Below are 24,733 nucleotides of genomic sequence, written 5' to 3' on the forward strand. Positions count from 1 at the left end.
TTACAACATGGATAGCAGCAGAGAGGCCTTGTCTACGGTTCTGTTTGGGACAAACAATAATCGTAGACGTGGTATTGACCTCTATGAAGGGTCACTGGTTTTTTTTGGGTTCAAACACAAGGTGACCATTCCCTTAAGTGGTCTGTTCACCCTCTCTACTACTCTCCCCCATCCCCCATCAACAATAACACATTTTTATATTATTTATAAATGGTTTGTGGTGCTGAAACTGTAACAGAATACGGAAGCTAAAGTTGAGGAAAATTCGGACAATCTTGATTATAATAAAATCTTTTGCATATTTAATTAAAGTTAAAACATGCATGTTTAATAATAATTTATAAAACCAAAAAATTATTGTACATGATAAATATTCATCAATTCTGAGACATACTCACATTTAAAAAAAAAAAATGGATCAAATTTTCTAAACAAAAGATGGATAGGTTGGGTTACATGGATTGCTTTTGCAATCATATTTTCTTCTGAATATGATTACATGAAAAAAAAAAAAAATTACCACAGTATTTCTTCGTACTAAACACTGCATTTGATAAGCCCATTGGTATAAGGGAAATAACTCAATGAGTGCTCTCTGCTGAAGAGTCTATTTAAAGTGTTGTTGTTTCTTTGTCAAGTATTTGATATGCCAAATCAAAAAGTGTCTTATTTCTATGACGGTGACGTTGGGAATTTCCACTATGGTATAATTTAGAAAACAGTGTATATACAAGAATTATTTTAGCATGCTATTATTTTTTTTAAAATGCTTTTTTTAATGAAATATTCAAGCGACCATGTACATTTCAATGCAGTAGTCGAAAAAAGGGAGAAGTTGATAAATTTAGTTAAAAAAATAACGCAGCGATTTCCTGGCGTTAATTTTGCAAAAATAAGTCTAACAGATACAGTAAAAAATTATTTTTTAATAGGCCACCTACATAACGAATTTAAATATATAATTTGATGTAGTAGCAGAATACAGATGCTCCCGGCATTAAGAGATACTCGGCCAATTAGTTTCCTTGAATATTTATTTTAATAACTTTATTTTTATGTGAAATCACACTGGCCTACAGCTGTTTGAGCTTAAGAGATCCTTGAAAATGTGAAGTGAAAACAAGTTCCGACCGAGAATATTTGCACCGCTACTTTGTACACCAGCAGGGAAGAACTACTATGCATATAACAGTCAATTTCTGCATCTAAGAAGACTCTCTGCATGGCCACCCTGTACCTCAATTAATACATGCTTCATTCTAAGTATGACACATATACTGCATGGCCAGCCTATACCTCAGTTAATACATGCATCATCCTAAGTATGACACATAAACTGCATGGCCGCCTTGTACCTCAATTAATACATGCATCATTCTAAGTATGACACATAAACTGCATGGCCGCCTTGTACCTCAATTAATACATGCATCATTCTAAGTATGACACATAAACTGCATGGCTGCCTTGTACCTCAATTAATACATGCTTCATTCTAAAGATGACACATAAACTGCATGGCCGCCTTGTACCTCAATTAATACATGCATCATTCTAAGTATGACACATAAACTGCATGGCCGCCTTGTACCTCAATTAATACATGCATCATTCTAAGTATGACAAATATACTGCATGGCCACCCTGTACCTCAATTAATACATGCATCATTCTAAGTATGACAAATATACTGCATGGCCACCTTGTACCTCAATTAATACATGCATCAATCTAAGTATGACAAATATACTGCATGGCCACCTTGTACCTCAATTAATACATGCATCATTCTAAGTATGACAAATATACTGCATGGCCACCTTGTACCTGAATTAATACATGCATCATTCTAAGTATGACAAATATATTGCATGGCCACCCTGTACCTCAATTAATACATGCATCATTCTAAGTATGACACATATACTGCATACTAGTTTAGCAAATATCTCCACACTCTTTATTTCATCCCCCAGATTTTGTTCCAAATGCCTGGTCATGAGACTATTTTACATAGCTATGATCTAGCATCAGTGAGTATACATACAGATATATAGGTAGCCTCTGTTATCCAGTCTTCTTTAGCACTGGTTATCCAAACCAGGAGCGGGGCCCCGTGTGGCCAAGTGGTCTAAAGCGCTCTCTGTTACGGATCACTGCCATCTCACCTCTGTCTGCGTGGGTTCGAGTCTTGGATTAGGCCAATGTGAGTTTGTGAGAAAGCTTGCCAGTAGCTTCTCGCGAATCGTTGGTTCTATTGGGTTTTTCCAGGTTCTAACTCCACCATTAATACTGGCCGCCATGTATAGCCTATCGTATGCTGAAAAATGGCGTTAAACCCTACAACAACAACAACAACCAAACCAGGAGCTGGGAAAAGCAATGAAGTGAAATGAAAACATTACAGTAAATGTTGATAAGGGTAAAGATGAGGAATGCCACATCAGTTTGTCTGTCCATAATTTGGTAATGCCTTTTTGAAGATTTGTATTGGGTTATTTCTGGTGCAGTCATGAGGCATCCTTGTTTCATGAAGACATATTATTGAATATCAGTGTCTGTTTGTGTGTGTTCTGATACAGCATATGAAACTGCATAGTCTACCAGCTAGTTTTACTTAGAAATCTATCAAATTCTTTAAAGAAAGTGGGTGTGTCATTTACTTTCATTTAAATTTGAATTTCATGTCATTGTCTACAGGATTCATAACTAAATAACCTATTTTCATTTGTAAAATGTGGGGATGGTGTTATCTTTAAAAAAGCTGTCACCCAAAAATCACCAACTTCATTTTTTTTGTCGCCAATTTGATCTTTCTTGTAACATAGTTTAAGACTAGAGTTGTAACACAGGATTGATGGCAGAAGTTAAATATCAATGTGCAAAATGAACAGATTTAACTCAAAACCCAGTAGAGTTTTAAATTTTATAAGATCTTGACAACGTTGTATTTTTTTAGGTAGATTTAGCTGTTGACTTTGTCATTGTTCAGACATTATAAATTTGAGAAATGGAAATTATCCTCGGCTCACAAAACAAGTAGAAAGTCACGTCTTCCAGCCTCTTTCTCATAGTACTTGTGGTGGCCATTGTTGTTGTTGCTACTGCTGTGGCAGAAAATTGTTGTATGTTTTTTATATTAGATTAGGTGGAGAACAGTTTCATTTTTGTTTGTTTTGTTTATTTAATGGTTGTGCTTAAAAGTACAAAGTGTTATGGATATTTTTTTATCTTAGTCTTTTTACACATTAAATTATTGTGTTTAATCTTGAATCATCTTTTGTATAGAAGAGAGTGACATTTGGCTCAACCTTTGTTTTTACCATGCTGCAGTAGTAGCAGTAAACTGAATATATTTGTAATTGTTTCTGAATGCATTTTTTAATCTAAAGCAGCCTTTGAATACTTATTGTTGAAAATATTTGCATTGTCTTTTATCATTTTGGAATTGTCCAAGGAAGTAAACACTTTATTGTAGCTTTATCAAGTCCCAGAGGCTGGAATTTATTGGGAGCAATATTATATGCTTTTCCAGCAGTTTACAAGCCTAATTGGATAACAGCTTATGGTTAGATGTAGCAAGCATTATCTAACTGACCAGTTTGCATATTCAAACTGCAAAACTAACAATGTGGCTTGTTCAACTCTGTGATTTAGTCAGACCCAGTAGTCAGGAATACAGCGTGAAATGAATATTGTTTTCCTGATAATTCATGGCAAGTACATGAAAAAAGCTACTGTTTAGCTCTTGTTGTCCCCTTGAATATTTTTTTGAAAAAGAAGTGTGCACTAATCAAATATCAAAAGTAAATTTATTTATTTTTGTTTTCTGTTTTTAACTCATCTAGGCCCAGGACATCCAATGAAGCCGCACAGAATAGCCCTGACACATTGTTTGGTTCTGCACTATGGGCTTTACAAGAGCATGCAGGTATACTGTTAAAGGTTCACAAGTATTCCAGGTCTTTGGATAACTTTGCATAGCAATAAAACCACTTTGTTGAGGAGGAAATTTCATAATATGGGTATATCTTGTTCCATGATGGTATCATTGAAAATGGCTAGAAAGTAACAAACAGTTACAGGGTTCTCAGGGACCTGAGCTTCTGGATCAAATTTGCATGAATTTCACAAAGGACACACTGCATCCCAGACACACACCTCATTGTACCCCAGGATGTGTCCCTTTTTCATATTCTGGTCAGCCAGGGACATTCTGCACAAAAATAGCTAAGGCTACACTTGGGTAAACAGGCATGAACCCAGTATGACTAATTAACAGTTAATCCTTATCATTGCAGTTATCTTGTAAAAAGGGCTGCCCCTCGGATATACCTCAAAGAAACAATGTTCGAATGAGTGTGTATGTAAGCACCTGGAACGTATTGGCAAATAAATGATGACATATTTTGTTTTATTGATATTTAAATAAAATTGGTGAAGATACGAATATAAATCATAAATGTATTCAAAGCTTTCCCAGTGTCTGATTTGGACAGTATTGTCAAGTCCTCACTAGGTCATAGTGATAATAACTGATTTAAGTATGTGTGACTTTTACATGACACAAAAGCACGAATAGAAACTTTTTAATAGAGTGCAGAAAAATACATTGAGTTGAAAAAAAAGAGTTGGTAAAACCTTTTCTCATTTTTTGGGAATCAGACTTGTGATGAAAAAGAAGAAACAAAAGGAATAAAAAGCAAAAAACATCAGAAAGTGAAAGTTCCATTCGATTGTTGATATTTGGGTAAAGTACCTAAGGTGTGTGTGAATTCATATTGAAAGCAGTTAAAATCTGCAATCTCACGCTACATGTATTTAGGTACCATACATGTGGCAACAGTTTTTTGTCTACAATGCCCATGTTATATCTCACCTTATTTCCTTAGTCAACTTGTAAGGCATTTAACACTGTTTACTAATTAACATATTCCTTCTGAATTAGTTGTTGTTTGCACATGTGATGCTTGGTATATTTTTTTTAATTCCTTCTTTTGTTTAATATAACTTGGTATTTCTTGTTTAAATACTTAGTACTTGGTGGGAATGGAGATGCTATTTTAATTGTAGGGACCGCTCCAGTTGCCTAGTGGTTAGAATGTCTGCCTCGGATGCAGGAGGTCGTAGGTTTGAATCCCTGCTGAGTCATACCAAAGACTTACAGTAAAATGGTACTAACAGCTGCCTTGCTAGGTGCACAGCATTAAGAGGTTAGTGTTAGGACTGGTCGTCCTGGTTTCAGGATAATGTGACTGGGTGGGTCATCATGCTACCTGTCTGTGGCATGATACCCCAGTGTGAGACATCACTATAAACTGTCATACTGCCCCGAGTGGCCGAGTGGTCTAAAGCGCTCTCCGTTACGGATCACTGCCATCTCACCTCTGTCTGCGCCGGTTTGAGTCTCAGATTCAGCCAATGTGGGTATGTGAGAAAGCTTGCCAGTAGCTTCTCGTGGGTCGGTGGTTCTTTCCAGGGGTTTCCCCTGGTTCTTCCTCCACCATTAATACTGGCCGCCATGTATAGCCTATCGTGTGCTGAAAAATGGCGTTAAACCCCACAACAACAACATACTGCAGACATTGTAGCGATATGACTGAATTGTGAAAGCTACGTTAAAAATCCAAATCACACACACACACATTTTAATTGTAGAGAAAACTACACACCATTCCCAGTGATCATTCTTGTGATTGAAACTAACTTGACAATTTTATGGTTGTTGTTTACTGGCTTTTTTTTGTATTCAGTTTTGAGTTAACATTCTATTACTGAAAAATGTTCCTTTGTAGTGTGATTTTATATATAGCTAAGAATTCAGTCCTGATATTATTCATTTACAATCAACAAATGGGGACAGATCAACGTTTGACCCAGCAGTATAAGCAGGTTCATGAGTTACCTGGGTGAGAGTTATCTGGGTGAGTGGTGTAGTATGCAGCAAGTTATAATTGGTTTGATCCTTTCCTTTAGCTAAAGTTGTCCACCCAAACCAACTGTTACATGTTATGTAGTTTTCCAAGTTCTTCAACAGTCCAATAAAAAACTGTAATACAAGATCATAGGCATTAAGCGTGACAGGCAAGAGATGAAAGGTACTTAATCATAGGCATTAAGTGTGACAGGCGAGAGATGAAAGGTACTTAATCATAGGCATTAAGTGTGACAGGCAAGAGATGAAATGTACTTAATCATAGGCATTAAGTATGACAGGCAAGAGATGAAAGGTACTTAATCATAGGCATTAAATGTGACAGGCGAGATATGAAAGGTACCTAATCATAGGCATTAAGTGTGACAGGCGAGAGATGAAAGGTACTTAATCATAGGCATTAAGTGTGATAGACGAGAGATGAAAGGTACTTAATCATAGGCATTAAGTGTGACAGGCGAGAGATGAAAGGTACTTAATCATAGGCATTAAGCGTGACAGGCAGGAGACGAAAGGTACTTAATCATAGGCATTAAATGTGACAGGCAAGAGATGAAAGGTACTTAATCATAGGCATTAAGTGTGACAGGCGAGATATGAAAGGTACTTAATCATAGGCATTAAGCGTGACAGGCAAGAGATGAAAGGTACTTAATCATAGGCATTAAGCGTGACAGGCAAGAGATGAAAGGTACTTAATCAGATAATTTGTAGCCATCACAAGTGGATTAGTTTGGTCTTGTACTGATAGCAAAAAACAAGTGAATTCACAATTCATGAATGTGTTTTTTGTCTGGTGAAACTGATACTACAGGACAGGTTTTAAAAATAGACTCGACAGGACAAGTTTTAAAAACAGACTTGACAGGACAAGTTTTTAAAGCAGACTTTAGACTTAACAAGATAAGTTTTAAAAGTGCAAATTCACCATGAAGAATGCAGCCATCATTGTTTTAGAAAGAAAAAAAATACTTTAGAAAACCTCTTTTGAAACTGATTATTGCATGAGATTTTCATATTTAAGCGAAATGTAGCAAATTGTGTGAATTTAATGAATATTTTTGTCTCTGGTGTATTGTTAACTTTGAGTTCCAACCAGTAATAGATTGAATATTTTGTATCATGTCAACAAGCTTCAGTTTTCATTGGGAACTGGAGGAGAAGTTTTAAAACAGAAGTTTCTTTCTAATTTATGTTTCTTTGTTTTATTGTAGATCTATCGTCCATACCGGGCATCTGCCCATGATATGTGTCGATTTCACTCAGATGATTACATTGACTTCCTAATGCGAGTTTCACCCCAGAATGTACAGAATTTTACCAAGCAACTTGGCATGTTTAATGTGGGAGATGACTGGTACGTAACTTTGGTTGGTTTCATGGTTTCAACACATTAGATAGTTTTGATGTTTTGTTTCTCAGTCAATTAAGTTACAATAAATGCATATTTTATGTAAGTATTATAATTGCAGGATCGTGGCATATTTCTGTTAACTACTCTGGAAAAAATAATAATTATTTGCCTTATATATATGATTATTAGTCAGATCCTCTTGCAAACAACATAGACCCAGACCTGCTGTAATATAATGCACTGGCAAATCAGGGTTTGTGTTGTTTCTTTAACTGAATATTCCTAACAAACTACATAGACCTAGATCTGCTGTAATATAATGCACTGGCAAATCAGGGTTTGTGTTGTTTCTTTAACTGAATATTCCTAACAAACTACATAGACCCAGATCTGCTGGTGCATGATGTGATAGCAGTCCTGGATATATGCAGTTTGGTATGACTAACAAGTGAGTATATATGGTACGTACAGTGAATAGTTAAAAATAATAGGTAATTTTTGTGTGGTCACAGTATCACATTTCCAGTCTTATGATATTCTGTTGCTGATTTAATTTCATAATACCATTTATCAGACATTAGTCCCTGCATTTACCATATATAACTGCAAACAATAAAAGATCCTGACCTGATGTAGTAAAATGCACATGCAGATCAGGGTCTGTGTCATTTGTTCTACTGATTACTCTTAAGAAACTGCACAGACCCAAATCTTCTGCCACATTGTACGATGGCAGATCTGGGTCTGTGTCATTTGTTCTACTGATTACTCTTAAGAAACTGCACAGACCCAAATCTTCTGCCACATTGTACGATGGCAGATCTGGGTCTATGTCATTTGTTCTAATGATTACTCTTAAGAAACTGCACAGACCCAAATCTTCTGCCACATTGTACGATGGCAGATCTGGGTCTGTGTCATTTGTTCTACTGATTACTCTTAAGAAACTGCACAGACCCAAATCTTCTGCCACATTGTACGATGGCAGATCTGGGTCTGTGTCATTTGTTCTACTGATTACTCTTAAGAAACTGCACAGACCCAAATCTTCTGCCACACTGTACGATGGCAGATCTGGGTCTGTGTCATTTGTTCTAATGATTACTCTTAAGAAACTGCACATACCGAAATCTTTGGCCACATTGTACTATGGCAGATCTGGGTCTGTGTCATTTGTTCTACTGATTACTCTTAAGAAACTGCACAGACCCAAATCTTCTGCCACATTGTACGATGGCAGATCTGGGTCTGTGTCATTTGTTCTACTGATTACTCTTAAGAAACTGCACAGACCCAAATCTTCTGCCACATTGTACGATGGCAGATCTGGGTCTGTGTCATTTGTTCTACTGATTACTCTTAAGAAACTGCACAGACCCAAATCTGCTGGTGCATTCTACGATGACAGATCTGGGTCTGTGTCATTTGTTCTACTGATTACTCTTAAGAAACTGCACAGACCCAAATCTTCTGCCACACTGTACGATGGCAGATCTGGGTCTGTGTCATTTGTTCTACTGATTACTCTTAAGAAACTGCACAGACCCTAATCTTCTGCCACATTGTACGATGGCAGATCTAGGTCTATGTCATTTGTTCTACTGATTACTCTTAAGAAACTGCACAGACCCATATCTTCTGCCACATTGTACGATGGCAGATCTGGGTCTGTGTCATTTGTTCTACTGATTACTCTTAAGAAACTGCACAGACCCAAATCTTCTGCCACATTGTACGATGGCAGATCTAGGTCTGTGTCATTTGTTCTACTGATTACTCTTAAGAAACTGCACATACCGAAATCTTCTGGTGCAGTGTATGATGGCAGATCTGGGTCTGTGTCATTTGTTCTACTGATTACTCTTAAGAAACTGCACATACCCAAATCTGCTGGTGCATTGTATGATGGCAGATCTGGGTCTGTGTCATTTGTTCTACTGATTACTCTTAAGAAACTGCACAGACCCAAATCTTCTGCCACATTGTACGATGGCAGATCTAGGTCTGTGTCATTTGTTCTACTGATTACTCTTAAGAAACTGCACAGACCCAAATCTTCTGCCACATTGTACGATGGCAGATCTGGGTCTGTGTCATTTGTTCTACTGATTACTCTTAAGAAACTGCACAGACCCAAATCTGCTGGTGCATTCTACGATGACAGATCTGGGTCTGTGTCATTTGTTCTACTGATTACTCTTAAGAAACTGCACAGACCCAAATCTTCTGCCACACTGTACGATGGCAGATCTGGGTCTGTGTCATTTGTTCTACTGATTACTCTTAAGAAACTGCACAGACCCTAATCTTCTGCCACATTGTACGATGGCAGATCTAGGTCTATGTCATTTGTTCTACTGATTACTCTTAAGAAACTGCACAGACCCATATCTTCTGCCACATTGTACGATGGCAGATCTGGGTCTGTGTCATTTGTTCTACTGATTACTCTTAAGAAACTGCACAGACCCAAATCTTCTGCCACATTGTACGATGGCAGATCTAGGTCTGTGTCATTTGTTCTACTGATTACTCTTAAGAAACTGCACATACCGAAATCTTCTGGTGCAGTGTATGATGGCAGATCTGGGTCTGTGTCATTTGTTCTACTGATTACTCTTAAGAAACTGCACATACCCAAATCTGCTGGTGCATTGTATGATGGCAGATCTGGGTCTGTGTCATTTGTTCTACTGATTACTCTTAAGAAACTGCACAGACCCAAATCTTCTGGTGCAGTGTATGATGGCAGATCTGGGTCTGTGTCATTTGTTCTACTGATTACTCTTAAGAAACTGCACAGACCCAAATCTTCTGCCACATTGTACGATGGCAGATCTAGGTCTATGTCATTTGTTCTACTGATTACTCTTAAGAAACTGCACATACCGAAATCTTTGGCCACATTGTACGATGGCAGATCTGGGTCTGTGTCATTTGTTCTACTGATTACTCTTAAGAAACTGCACATACCGAAATCTTTGGCCACATTGTACGATGGCAGATCTGGGTCTGTGTCATTTGTTCTACTGATTACTCTTAAGAAACTGCACATACCGAAATCTTCTGCCACATTGTACGATGGCAGATCTGGGTCTGTGTCATTTGTTCTACTGATTACTCTTAAGAAACTGCACAGACCCAAATCTTCTGCCACACTGTACGATGGCAGATCTGGGTCTATGTCATTTGTTCTACTGATTACTCTTAAGAAACTGCACAGACCCAAACCTTCTGCCACACTGTACGATGGCAGATCTGGGTCTGTGTCATTTGTTCTACTGATTACTCTTAAGAAACTGCACATACCCAAATCTGCTGGTGCATTATGTAGCGGCAGATCTGCATCTGTGCAGTTTGCAGTTGGACTAGTTTTATAAGTGAATATATTTTTATTACTTTTTTATGGCTATTTTATTTTCCTGAAAGACTTAATTATATAATGAAAATAACCTGTTATCCATTGCCTGGCATTATTGCATTAACAAAGATGATTTTATGTCCATACATTTGTTTTTGTTCATTTGTGGCCTGTTGTAATGCACATATCCTGTTTGTGTTTTGGGTAACTATGCTTTTTTAATTACTGTTGTCAGAATGCAGATGTTTCCACAGATGAGCAATCTCAAACCCACATGGGACTCATGTTAATTTTCATTATGGTTGCATTGGCCCTTACTGACCTTGTATCATTATCTTATCAATACTACTATGAGAACATATTTCCATGGAGAATAAATATTTACTGATAGGAATCTTCATTGAGATTAATTAAATTAAGGTCACTATTGGAATTTTTGGGTGGCTGACAGTATTTTTTACTTCAAAGAAGATCTGCACTTTTTCGGTCCTTATATTTTGTGTCTTTTTCAGTCCTGTGTTCGATGGCTTGTTTGACTTCTGTTCCATGTATACAGGAGCATCATTGGAAGGAGCCATTAAACTGAATAATCAGGTATATAGGAAATTGACAAAAAGAAACTTGATATTACAAGTTTCATGTGGTGTATAATGATTTACAGTGTTCTTCCTAAAACTAAGAACCACTTGTCAATGATAGAATATCCATTTTAATATAAAGATTCAGTGCAAAATATCTCACTGGATCCAGGTTAGAAAATGCAATTTTAAGACTGTGTGTTAAGTAGTGCCCTTTAGTCAAGATTCCTAAGAATGACAGTTGAATAGACTGACAAATGATAGCATCTCAGTCTGAAAATGATAGCATCTCAGTCTGAAACCTCATTGAGAACTAATCCTAGTAATGTAATTGGCTTCTCTTGCACATGTTGTCATTGTTGAATTCATTATTCTGCCAATTAGGACGTTTACATTGGTTTACATTGGTTTCCCTTTATCTGTGATTATTATGTTCAGATCTATTTGGCTATTTATTTTCAAGATACCGGAAATGATATAAGAAGAAGCATAATTTCTAGAATGTTCTCTGCTGGATCGCATTTCAATACTAATACACTCACGTAAACTTATGAAACACTGTATAGTCAGAAACATTCATATATTCTGGATTTGTCTAAAAAACTGATTTTTGACTGACAATAAATCAGACATTTGAAGTTTCTAATAAGAAACTTTTATTTAGGCTTGCAAAATATAATAACTGAAATTTATACACAGGTGTTAACCTTGTAGTGTACTTTTGATGAATATAGCAACAAATGTAAAACTGCCTCTACTAGGTTTGGGAACAAACCATTTGATAATTTGAAAATATGCCCGGGAGTGATTGAAATATGCCTGGGATTGATTGAAATATGTCTGGGATTGATTGAAAGATATGTTGATAACTCTGACTTAGCACTACTGACAGCAAAAACAGGGAGGAGCATGATTGATTATAACATCAAAGAGACCTGCCATAAGTCTTAAGAAAATTACCCTTAAAATACATACTTACAGCATACTAGCAAAAACTATGGGAAAATGATCATTGCCGAAGTATCCGGATAATTGGTTCATATGTGTTTTATTTGGATTTGGGTTTCCTCTTAGATTTATTAAAATTAGTCAGGGAACCAGACTAACTTTACAGCAGCACCCCAGACGCTTTAAACTGCACCTATTTGTTCATGTGAAGCATCTGCATGATCAAACTGTTGATCATAGAAGTTTTTTAAATGGTGTCCAGAAAGTGATGTTTAAGACAAAAGGGAAAATAAGTTTCCAGAAAAGTGTTAATAATCAACACAGAAGAATAAAAAGGAGTATTCAGATTCTTGTGAATAAAAGCTGGAAAGGTCACAATTAGGTTTATTGGATGTCATGTGCCAATTTGAATATGTCTCGTGGCGGGAAATTTGATTGCCATCGTCATGTGAAATGGAAAAGAATTTCCAAGAATTATGTAAAGATGAGAGATAGCAACAAGCCATTGAGCTGCATAGGGTTTGGAACTAGAGTTTGTGCAACTGTACTAGTGGTAAATAAAGTCTATGCCTACTTTACAAACTTTTCAGTTGAACATAATGTTTATCATTGATGCTTCAAACTTTTAATTATGTTTTCCAGCTTTACAATAGCAGTTAGTGATATTTTGTTCCACCTTACTGAAAATGGAAAAAAAATCAACAGCCTTACTGAGACGGATTCATCAGGGTTGGCATCAAATCCCTCCACCCCTACAAGTTAAATGGTTCTGTCCAAGCCATGTTGAACTACAGGACATGTAACATTAGCATTATAACAGTGTATCCCCCAGGGGTGTAAAACTGAGGGTAAATAAAAAAACCTTGGTGTCAGAACTAGGGGTCAAATAAAAAATGTGGGGGTCAAAAACATACTGAAAAATTTTCATCCGACTCGTACTTTTTGGGCTTGAAATAGGATATTGCAACTTGCACAACGTACTCTCTCTCTCTCTCTCTCTCTCTCTCTCTCTCTCTCTCTCTAAATATACAAATAAACCAACATGCACAATTAACAAACAAATGCATTGTTCATTCAAAGAATAATTTTATTAGTTCATTTTTCTTTTAAAATCGTACTTTTAACAGTCTCCTTATAATATTTTTGAAGCAATATTATAGACCAACATGTTACATACAAGCCAATACAAAAAGCCTATAAATGTTTTTAACTGAATGGCCGTCAGTTTACTGCCTGTCATAAAATGTGTACTATCATCGGTTTCATTGTACTTTGTCCTAGAACAAATTTATCCAAAAATCAAGGAGGCTAATGATTCATCTTGTTTTTAATAAGTTACACTTGAACTTTACGGTCTTTCTTTTATTGCAGCAAAGTTAAAAACCAACAAAATCTGCAATGACTCCCTGACTGTGTAATCCAAATAAACACATTTGTCTCGGCAAGTTTACTGATTTCCTTGTTGTGAAAGAATGTCTTGGGTTATAATGTGTTCTCCAGATATCTTGTGGCGACCGAGGGCAGATTTGTTAAAATTCTTAAACTCTGCATGAAAGGATTTATCACTTTTGCCGTCTTCGCAATCACGCTATCAGAAGTCACACCGGTAATCCTAATGGATGTGCCATAGTCCATTCAAGGGAATTATTTTCTCCATTTTTCATTAGAGTTAGATCCACCATTACTTTTGTGTTCTGCTTCCTTCACTTTCTTCGCTAATGATTTTTAGTGCACGACATTTTAATCTGGAGATCACTTTCTAGTGCAACAAGCATTGAGGTTAAACATCAAGATGACATCTTGCTGAGCTCAATGGAAATCGCGTGAGAGCTCGCGAGATTAGGGGAAGCTACTCCGTCATAACATTGCCTATGCTAGTCTGGTTCCTTATTTCATATGTTCCCTGCGTTCCACTCCGCTATAGGAATAGAGGAGCCCAACACAGGGAGTAAACAAAGCGGGGAACCAGTCAATTCCTATGTTTGAAGTATACACGATGCCACCCTTCGTTCAACGCATTGGATATTAAATAAATCCTGATCTCATTATGCGAATCCCTTGCGTAAAAAAAACGCACAGCAACAAAATGTGTGCGTCAGATTTCTCCAGCGTGCATCCCTGACACACAAATGTGCGTAAAGGGAAACACTGGCATTATAATGACAAGTAGCCTGTGTATATCCATGTGATCTGAAGCTGATGTCTGCATTTCTGACTTCATTTTAAGGAAATAAAAATGATGGACGCACATTTTTAGCATATTGGTATAGCACAGAAGCTTGACATTAATGTAAGTATTTTGTGGAATATAGTCACATGATTGCTTCAAAACGTGCATGAAAGATTGCTTCAAAAGGTGCCTGAAAGACATTATGGTGGGATATATTTGACTTTCAGAAGTAAGATGACAGGGAGGGTGCAGGTGATACATGTATGTGGCAGTGGCCAAACCTGACAAGTGCCCCACAACAGCCAATTGACCTCCCAGGTCTACTGCAGTATAGTCTTGTATACAGCATCTCATTCAGCTTATTTAGGGATGGACGTTGGATATAGAGTTTATTGTTTATCAAATAAATGACTGATTTAAACAATGGCATTGTTTGGTGCACAAATGATGATGCAGTTGATTGAGTATGCATCGGTGACTTATTGATCAGTTGAACATGATGAGAATTATTAGTGTTATTATTCATGGCCAATTAGATTTATAATTATCAGCAAAAAATTTAGGCTCATTTACTTTGACAGTTGAACTTTTCAGTAATTTAGAAATCAGTTGGGGAAATTACTGAATAGGTTCTATTGATTTTTGAGCCTTGCTGTGGTCATTTAGGAGCCTTTAATGTGGCCATTTTGGAGCCTTGCTGTGGTCATTTGGTTGTCTTGTTGTGGCCATTTGGGAGCTTTGTTGTGGCCATATTATATCTTAATTTGTGTTAAAATGAAGCATGTTATAGCAGGACATATGACATGTTTTGTTTATAACCAACATACCTACACACATGTAGATAGTATTTGTTTTATACTTCATGCTATATTGCAATTTATTCCCTCACCCTTGACACAAGTGCGTGTTGCACCTCACCCCCCATAACATGTATTCATCAAAGTTTGATTGTCAGTTTTTACTGGTAGTTTATTCCCCCCCCCCAAAAAAAAGTGTATTCATCAAAGTTTCGATTATTCTTTATACTTTGGTTCAGTTTATGATGTGATTGACAGTGTTTTGTTTATCCCAACCCCACTGCAAGACAGTACACATATTCATTAAATTTCATTATTTTCACTATATTATGATTCAGTGTATAATAATAATAATAATAATAATAATAATGAGGACTTTGTATAGCGCCTAATCTTCAGAAGCTCTAAGCGCTTTACAACATTAGACAACACCTATAACAGAGTTTAATTTTTTTCAAAATTTTAATTGCAAATAGTCCTCAAAACAGAGTTACTTGTGAATGGTGAATGAAAAATAAGGTACATTATTCGATAAGGTTCAACTGGAATACTCGGGTACTAAATATTGATGCCCTACTCCTATATATATAATTGATGTTCATTTCAGCACTGTGACATAGCCATCAACTGGTCAGGAGGTCTACATCATGCCAAGAAGTTTGAGGTATGTGTATCTGCTATTAGGTCTGTGTATCTGCTATTAGGTCTCTAAATGTTTACTTGTTTGCTTGTCCTTTGAAACACAACAAACATGTGCCTCTTTGTTTTTGTCTCACTAGTGAATGGTTTGACACATCTACCACTCTTTTGGTGGATGTAGTGACAAATCTTTTGACAGCTTGAAGATTCTGTGTTCAAGTTTTGTTTTCAATCAATTTGATTGAAGTATTTCATTGCCCAGTTTGCTGGGTAGACCATCCATTCTGTGAAATTATTGTGTAAAGACGAAACAGACGTGATACTGTCTGTTATTGCTTATGTTCTTTAGGTTCTTATGGGTTGTGGCATGCAATGTCATATGAGATTGAGACTTTTAATCCATTTAATGTGCTTTGTGTTCTAGGTAGACTTGCAAAATTACGTTAGTTTTCATCTCTGCTCGTGTGATGGATATGGGAGGTGGAAGAAAAATAAGAAGCTGTTTAGACTTTCTGCCATGATTTCTGGCTTGTGCTTTCATAAGTAAATAAAAACCTGATGGCTTGGATACTTTTAAGAGTACAGTGTAACCCCGCTATAACACGTGGTTGGGGTCCATAGAAACCGAACTGTGTTATAACCAGCCAAGTCAGTTAGCTGAAGAAAATGATGGATGTACCAAACAAAGATGGTTGGGGGGAGGGGGGGTAATAAAACTGAGTGCAAACATTAGTGCTTTTGATTAAATATTTTACAAAACTAGTCCGAAATACACTTGACAACTTACATTTGTGTAGTACAGTCCATAATGCATTAAGTACTGTAGATGTATATGAAAGATGCATGAATTTGGGTATGTATCATATGTTATAAAATTCATGTATCATATGTTATAAAATTCATGTATCATATGTTATAAAATTCACGTATCATATGTTATAAAATTCATGTATCAGTTGTTATAAAATTCATGTATGATATGTTATAAAATTCATGTATCATATGTTATAAAATTCATGTATCATATGTTATAAAATTCATGTATCATACGTTATAAAATTCATGTATCATACGTTATAAAATTCATGTATCCGTTGTTATAAAATTCATGTATCCGTTGTTATAAAATTCATGTATCATATGTTATAAAATTCATGTATCATATGTTATAAAATTCATGTATCATTCGTTATAAAATTCATGTATCAGTTGTTATAGCTATCATGTATCATATGTTATAAAATTCATGTATCATATGTTATAAAATTCATGTATCATATGTTATAAAATTCATGTATCAGTTACATCCAGTTAGAAAACAACAAAAAACGGTAGTCCTCGTTTGATCTAAATCCCATTATCAACAAACATGTGCCACAATTCACTATGATATTGCTGCCAGTAGCACATGGCTATAGTTGTTTACATGTATATATATTTAAATTGGCCTAGATTTTGGTCAGCTGGAGACAGCTGTCATCTTGCCACGGCTACCCGGGGGATGCGACCATTCTTAGGAAAATGAAACCATGTGAACAAATTAGAAAGTAACTTGATGGCCAGATCTCTATGGTTTCAAAAGATTGGAAATTTAATTTGCATTTTATGCTGCCATTTGTTGCGATCATAAACATAAACATTTTTCCTGCAAAAAGGAACCTTTAATGGCATAGTAAACATCCTCTGGTCACTTTGGAAAATGCAACAATCCATCAGATTCCATTGCATTTATTTATTACATTGCATTTATTTTAGTTTGGTGCTGACTTCCTTTGATGAAAGATGCTTTTTCTTTTAACATTGTTGTCACCTTGCTTTGATGAAGGGTGCATTTGTTATTGAAATTGCTGCTATAGAACAACTTAGGAAGATCAAACAAATGCCCATTTGTTATTCAGGCAGCAGCATCAAATAATTATAGAACATTGATTGAGACTGAATGTTTGTTTTTTGCTTAGTATTTATACAATACAGTCGGTGCTTCAAACATAATCAGTTTTCTTTGAAGTATCAACAAAAACTATTTTTGTCTGAATACGTTTAAAAAATAAAATTAGTTGTCATTTGGTTGATTATAGTCATTCCTGTTCCTGCCTTCAAAGGTTGGTTGATTGTAGCTAGTCCGGTAGCATGACTATTTGAGTGGATCACAGCATACAGCAAGCCAGATGTCAACATAAGTGTATTATGATATAACAATGGATTGTTCAGATGGTTTGTCAATATGAACTAAAGATTTGTTTATCCAACAATAGATAGACTCCAGTGCATTTGAACTTCTTTACTCCAAACCTTTGATTGTATGTCAAGTTTAAAAAGCCAATAATGTTATCACCCCCCACCACCAAAAGAAAATTTCATGAAATTTGCAACATTGGCAAAGCTAAGCACATTTCCTCAGTAAACTATTTATAATATTTTTCATACTTTTAAGAAGAATTTTTTTTTTCTTGTGTACGGGAAAAATACATATATATTTACGAAATTTCAGGAGCCACAACATGATCATCTTAAATTCAAACACAATTAAACTTTTACACATTTGTATATTTTCTAATTTTAAGATGATATTTTTTTTGGAGTATGAGAAAAATATGTGCATATGAAATTTGTTGAGCCACACCACAATCATGTTATATCTGAATTCATGTTATAATGGAGCATGCTACAGAGGGGTCACACTGTATGTTTCGATGTTTGCACAGAGTATTCATGTTATAATGGAGCATTCTACAGAGGGGTCACACTGTATGTTGGGATGTTTGCACAGAGTATTCATGTTATAATGGAGCATGCTACAGAGGGGTCACACTGTATGTTGGGATGTTTGCACAGAGTATTCATGTTATAATGGAGCATGCTACAGAGGGGTCACATTGTATGTTGGGATGTTTGCACAGAGTATTCATGTTATAATGGAGCATGCTACAGAGGGGTCACACTGTATGTTGGGATGTTTGCACAGAGTATTCATGTTATAATGGAGCATGCTACAGAGGGGTCACACTGTATGTTTCGATGTTTGCACAGAGTATTCATGTTATAATGGAGCATTCTACAGAGGGGTCACACTGTATGTTGGGATGTTTGCACAGAGTATTCATGTTATAATGGAGCATGCTACAGAGGGGTCACACTGTATGTTGGGATGTTTCCACAGAGTATTCATGTTATAATGGAGCATGCTACAGAGGGGTCACACTGTATGTTGGGATGTTTGCACAGAGTATTCATCATCATCATCTTTGCATAATTATGTTGACTGAGAGTGTATATCACATCTTTCCAGTTTGGTTAACAATGGAACATGGAAACAAAAAATTTGTTCGTTGGCAGAAACAGGAAAAAATATGTTTGTCTGAGAAACGTTTGTTGTATGCATTGGGAATAAGTTTCTTTACATTGCACATATTTGCATGTTAATCAGGAAAACACTTAATTTGAAGCTCCTGACTTGCCAAGTTTGTATATCGTTGCATGTAAAATTTGGGTTTTTAGCTCTACTGGCCTTAGATCAGAAGAGCTTATGGAATGACGTGTTTTCTGTCATCTGATGTCCCTTTGTAAGCACAAGTTATTACTTTTCTGCCTAAGCTACAAGGAGATTTCCATGAAACTTTAGGCACACATTCATCCCTAACTGAAAATGGTACTGCTCAGACATCCAATATGGCCATCACAGCAGCCATCTTGCAAATCTTGTTTTTGATATTCAATGGATGGTTGTATCAAAATGCTGTTTTCACTATAAAAAAAACATGATGTCTAGTTTATCATAAATGAAAATGGTGTTGATATAACGTCAGTATCACCACCACAGCAGCTGTCTTGAAAACCTTGCTATTGCTACTTTTCCTGTGCAGAAAGTCATAGCAGCATGGGGTTTTCACTGGGAAACTTCTTAAGGTGTCTACTTGGTCATAAATAAAAATTGTCCTGATCTGATATCCGATATTACTGTGACAGTGGCCATTTTGGAAATCATATCACTACTCTGTCTGGATGGAAAGTCATATCAACTTTGGGCTTTTTACCAGAAGACTTCTTATGCTGTCTGGTTAAATTGAAATGAAAACTGTGCTGATCTGAAATCCAGTATGGCCATCATGATAGACATCTTGAAAATCTTGTAATTGCTTCTCCTCCTACTGACATGTTTTTTTTTACCAGAACCTAATTATGATGTATAGTTGGTCACAAATAAAGAAAATGTCTTATCCTGAATTTCACGAAATTTTTTAAAGTCAGTAGAGCTTTGGTCCAATCAAGGGACACTTGTTATTAGTGAATATATTGTTCATTAGGAAAGATATTTCAAAACATTTCATGTATTTTATTCTTGGTATATTTTTTTCATTTCCAGGCATCTGGCTTCTGCTATGTGAATGATATTGTTATAGCAGTTTTAGAGCTTCTAAAGTGAGTACTTGTGATATTGTTATATCAGGTCTAGAACTTCTAAAGTGAGTACATGTGATATTGTTATAGCAGTTCTAGATCTTCCAAAGTACATTTGATATTGTTATATCAGTTTTGTAGCTTCTAAAGTGAGTACATGTGATATTGTTATATCAGTTTTGTAGCTTCTAAAGTGAGTACATGTGATATTGTTATAGCAGGTCTAGAACTTTTAAAGTGAGTACATGTGATACATGTGATATCAGTTCTAGAACTTCTAAAGTGAGTACATGTGATATTGTTATAGCAGGTCTAGAACTTCTAAAGTGAGTACATGTGATATTGTTATATCAGTTTTGTAGTTTCTAAAGTGAGTACATGTGATATTGTTATAGCAGTTCTAGAATTTCTAAAGTGAGTACATGTGATACATGTGATATCAGTTCTAGAACTTCTAAAGTGAGTACAAGTGATATTGTTATATCAGTTCTAGAATTTCTAAAGTGAGTACATGTGATATTGTTATATCAGTTCTAGAATTTCTAAAGTGAGTACATGTGATACATGTGATATCAGTTCTAGAACTTCTAAAGTGAGTACATGTGATACATGTGATATCAGTTCTAGAATTTCTAAAGTGAGTACATGTGATATTGTTACATCAGTTCTAGAATTTCTAAAGTGAGTACATGTGATACATGTGATATCAGTTCTAGAACTTCTAAAGTGAGTACATGTGATATTGTTATATCAGTTTTGTAGTTTCTAAAGTGAGTACATGTGATATTGTTATAGCAGTTCTAGAATTTCTAAAGTGAGTACATGTGATACATGTGATATCAGTTCTAGAACTTCTAAAGTGAGCACATGTGATATTCAGTTGTTTTTCTTAAGAGTCACATTCCTTTAAATGTTTCAAGAACAGTAAGATAACAGGATTTAATTTTATAATTTTAAAACATTTAATGACAAAGCTTAATGCAAAACTAAAACTTAAACATTTGCTTAGACTATGCATAACAAATACGATAGATATCAATTGTGTAAGAAAAATATTAAACTCTATGCTGCCTTGTCACTTATGTTCATCATAACTGGAGTGAAGAGTCGTAACAAATTCACTCACAGTTTTAACAATTGCATATGCCAGTCATTCTCAGGTTATATGAAACAGGAAATGTTATGTAGAGAAGCATAGACAATATAATCTGTAAACCTTTCGTTTAATTGAAAGAAGATCTGATGAATAATTACAGTAATTTTTCTATTTGTCAGGCATCATCCCAGGGTGTTGTACATAGACATTGATATTCACCATGGAGATGGGGTTCAGGAGGCCTTTTACCTTACTGACCGAGTTATGACTGTATCCTTCCATAAATATGGGAACTACTTTTTTCCTGGAACAGGTAATATTTTGTTTAATTTCTCCTTATTAAACAATTAACATTGATATCATAAGTAGGCATTCTTCAATGAAAGTATCATAGATATTTGGCCAATCTGGGAAGGCCTGTGATTCTTGTATTATGTATCATTGCTTTACTAATTGAGCTACCATGGGTTCCTATGCACAACTAATATGTCATTTTCCAGTGGCCACAAAATTAGAAACTTGGAATTTATGCATGTATAATGTACATCCAACATTCTGATACAAACCTGTTTATGGTGAAAAAGTGGTATTTATTTTGCACAATAGATACTTCTTTTGGAGGCCTGCACGTGTCACAAATAGTAATGCTCTTGATAACATAACATTCTAGTATCATCACATGAGTGTGCAGCTAATCCTTGAGATGCTCACCTTTTTTAGAGCTAGATCAGCTGTGTGAAATCTATGTGAACATACTGGATTTTGTTTATATGTCATGTAAAAATGAAATTAATGACATGAAGGGAGGTAATTCATTCAGCAGACAGTCTCTTTTTTCAGTGTTGCAATTTTAGGGTTGTATCTAGCATAATCATGTGTGAAAATCCTGCTAAAATTGAAGGATTGGACTAGAATTTTCATGAATCATGTGTGAAAATCCTGCTAAAATTGAAGGATTGGACTAGAATTTTCATGAATCATGTGTGAAAATCCTGCTAAAATTGAAGGATTGGACTAGAATTTTCATGAATCATGTGTGAAAATCCTGCTAAAATTGAAGGATTGGACCTGAATTTTCATGAATCATGTGTGAAAATCCTGCTAAAATTGAAGGATTGGACTTGAATTTTCATGAATCATGTGTGAAAATCCTGCTAAAATTGAAGGAGTGGACTAGAATTTTCATGAATCTTGTGTGAAAATCCTGCTAAAATTGAAGGATTGGACTAGAATTTTCATTAATCATGTGCACTTTGTTTCCAAGAAATGTGGAAATTACCTGTTTTGGTTCTGTACAGTTTTGCTGTTGTGATCTTTCAGTTGGTTGAAGAGTGAAAGTGGATAGGAATGCTGAATTTGGTTGAACTGCAATTTACATTTATGTATTAAAATGAATATATCTAATCAGATTAGGTTGTATGTGATTAATCATATTTAATTCATTAAAGAAATTGCATCCTGTGTTCAACCAATTTAATTATTCCTTGAGCACCATCGCTCTTCAAACAAGTGAAATGGTGGTCAACAGAATTTTAAACAGTGCAGTTTTAAGAGCATGCCTAGATTTGCTCGATAAGGGAAACAACAACAGGGTAAATATAGAATGAAAAAAGCCATCAGACTCTAAGCTGTGCAACATGTCATTATGGTCTGCCAACTGTGATATTCTTGAAAATTTGGCCTCCAGTTTTCCTTTTGTTGCCGTCGGAAAAGAGCTGCTCAGTGCTGATTGTTATGGCGGTAAGACGTAACCCCCCCCCCCTACATATATTTGAATTGACACCTTGTATTATCAGACTACCTTCATGTTGCCAGCAGATCTTAATCTCTGCCATTTTGTTCTTTTGATGAATTTCAATAATCACCGTAGACTCTAATGATGGTAATTCAGGCATATCTTACATGATGTTTAGCTGCATGTTGACTCTTTGTTTTACTTTCAAAGAACAAGTCTGTACTACATGTATTGCTGGAAATTCTTCATTTCATTTGTACTTTAATGTGACAGAAAAGTTTAAATATTCAATACTGTTTCAGTAGTTAAGACTGGACATGTAGCTGAATGCACATTGGAAATGCATCCTGGTTACCATTTTTTTCCTGACAAATGTAAAACGAAACCCCATAGAATGCTTTAAAACATTGATCTAAAGAAAGAGAATATGGATTTTCATTTTCATATTTAAAAAATGGATACATGAGAACACTTATTCTTGTTCTGTGTTAGTTTTCAGTTATTATTTTATGCCCTATTGAGTAGTTCAACTATGAGCAGATTGGTTTCCCTTTATTTCAAGATTGGTTCCCCTGTTTTCAACTTTGGAAGGGTGAGTGAGCTGTGTCACAGATTGACTAAATCATGGATTCAACCCTGCAGATTTTTAAAATTTATTCCCCTGGTGCAACAGTGCAAGAGGTTTATGTAAAAATTGCAAGATTGAAAACAGTTATCATCTTTTGAAATAGCTACCTCTTTCCAAATCTTTATTTGGATTCTGATGGAGAAAAAATTCAACTTGTTTACACAGTTGCATTGTCCTTAACCATTGTCTGCAGACTCCTGTGATATAAAAAAATTTGTCAGTACAAGTGTTACTGTTGGTGACACATGCCTTCAAAAGATGTAAACATTGTGCAAAATAAATACTTTTTCCTAAAGCATTATAAAGTGTGGGAATATAGTTTATTAGAGTATTTTTGGTAAAATATCATCTTGCTCATCTCCTTGTGTAAATTTTGCAGGTGACATGTACGAGTTAGGTGCAGAGAGTGGACGCTATTATTCTGTCAATGTCCCCTTAAAGGAAGGAATAGATGATGCTAGTAAGTAATGTCATATTTTTCTATTTTGTTTACCTCAAAATGATTGTTTTCTGCCACAAAATGAAATTTTTCCTTCTCAGAAGGTATTTTTGTCCTCCACATAAGAAATGTTTTCCACCTCACGAAAATGAGTGACAGCCATCTGCTTCAGCATCAAGACAAGAAAGTTCTGCATACATGCATTTCTTATTTTCATCAAGTTACTGACGTTTGAGAGCTCTAATGGTCACTTTTCTCTTGTTTTTACACAAACCTGAATTCTACTCCATTATTCATTCTTATTCAGTTGTGCCTTTCATATGTTTCAAGTGTACTGTAGTGTGCCACTAGCTTTTTTTTAATGATTTCAATCAGCACATGACACTTGCTTGTTTGGAGTCTTGTCATACAATACATGACATTTGATGTCAGTCAGTTGTTCTATGCAATGCTTGTTTGGGGTCTTGTCATGCAATACATGACACTTGATGACAGTTGTTCTATATAATGCTTGTTTCAGGTCTTGTCATACAATACATGATACTTGATGTCAGTCAGTTGTTCTATGCAATGCTTGTTTGGGGTCTTGTCGTACAATACATGATACTTGATATCAGTCAGTTGTTCTATACAGTGCTTGTTTGGGGTCTTGTCA

General features: G+C 35.6%; 1 protein-coding gene across 1 annotated transcript in view; it reads left to right on the forward strand.

Moving 5' to 3' along the window:
• Window positions 1-611: 611 nt before the first annotated feature.
• LOC149808187 (histone deacetylase 3-like) overlaps window positions 612-24,733 on the forward strand; it is a 50,072-nt gene continuing 25,950 nt past the window's right edge. The window contains exons 1-8 of the mRNA XM_089974399.1: window positions 612-704; window positions 3,849-3,931; window positions 7,150-7,292; window positions 11,163-11,244; window positions 15,751-15,807; window positions 20,146-20,201; window positions 21,456-21,589; window positions 24,019-24,099. Of these exons, the coding sequence (XP_089830525.1) occupies window positions 647-704; window positions 3,849-3,931; window positions 7,150-7,292; window positions 11,163-11,244; window positions 15,751-15,807; window positions 20,146-20,201; window positions 21,456-21,589; window positions 24,019-24,099 (694 nt within the window). The 5' untranslated portion in view covers window positions 612-646. The remainder of the gene's footprint in view (window positions 705-3,848; window positions 3,932-7,149; window positions 7,293-11,162; window positions 11,245-15,750; window positions 15,808-20,145; window positions 20,202-21,455; window positions 21,590-24,018; window positions 24,100-24,733) is intronic.

The sequence above is a fragment of the Sinohyriopsis cumingii genome, chromosome 1, assembly GCF_028554795.1.
Source record: "Sinohyriopsis cumingii isolate HCF-2022 chromosome 1, ASM2855479v2, whole genome shotgun sequence".
Lineage (NCBI taxonomy): Eukaryota > Metazoa > Mollusca > Bivalvia > Unionida > Unionidae > Sinohyriopsis > Sinohyriopsis cumingii.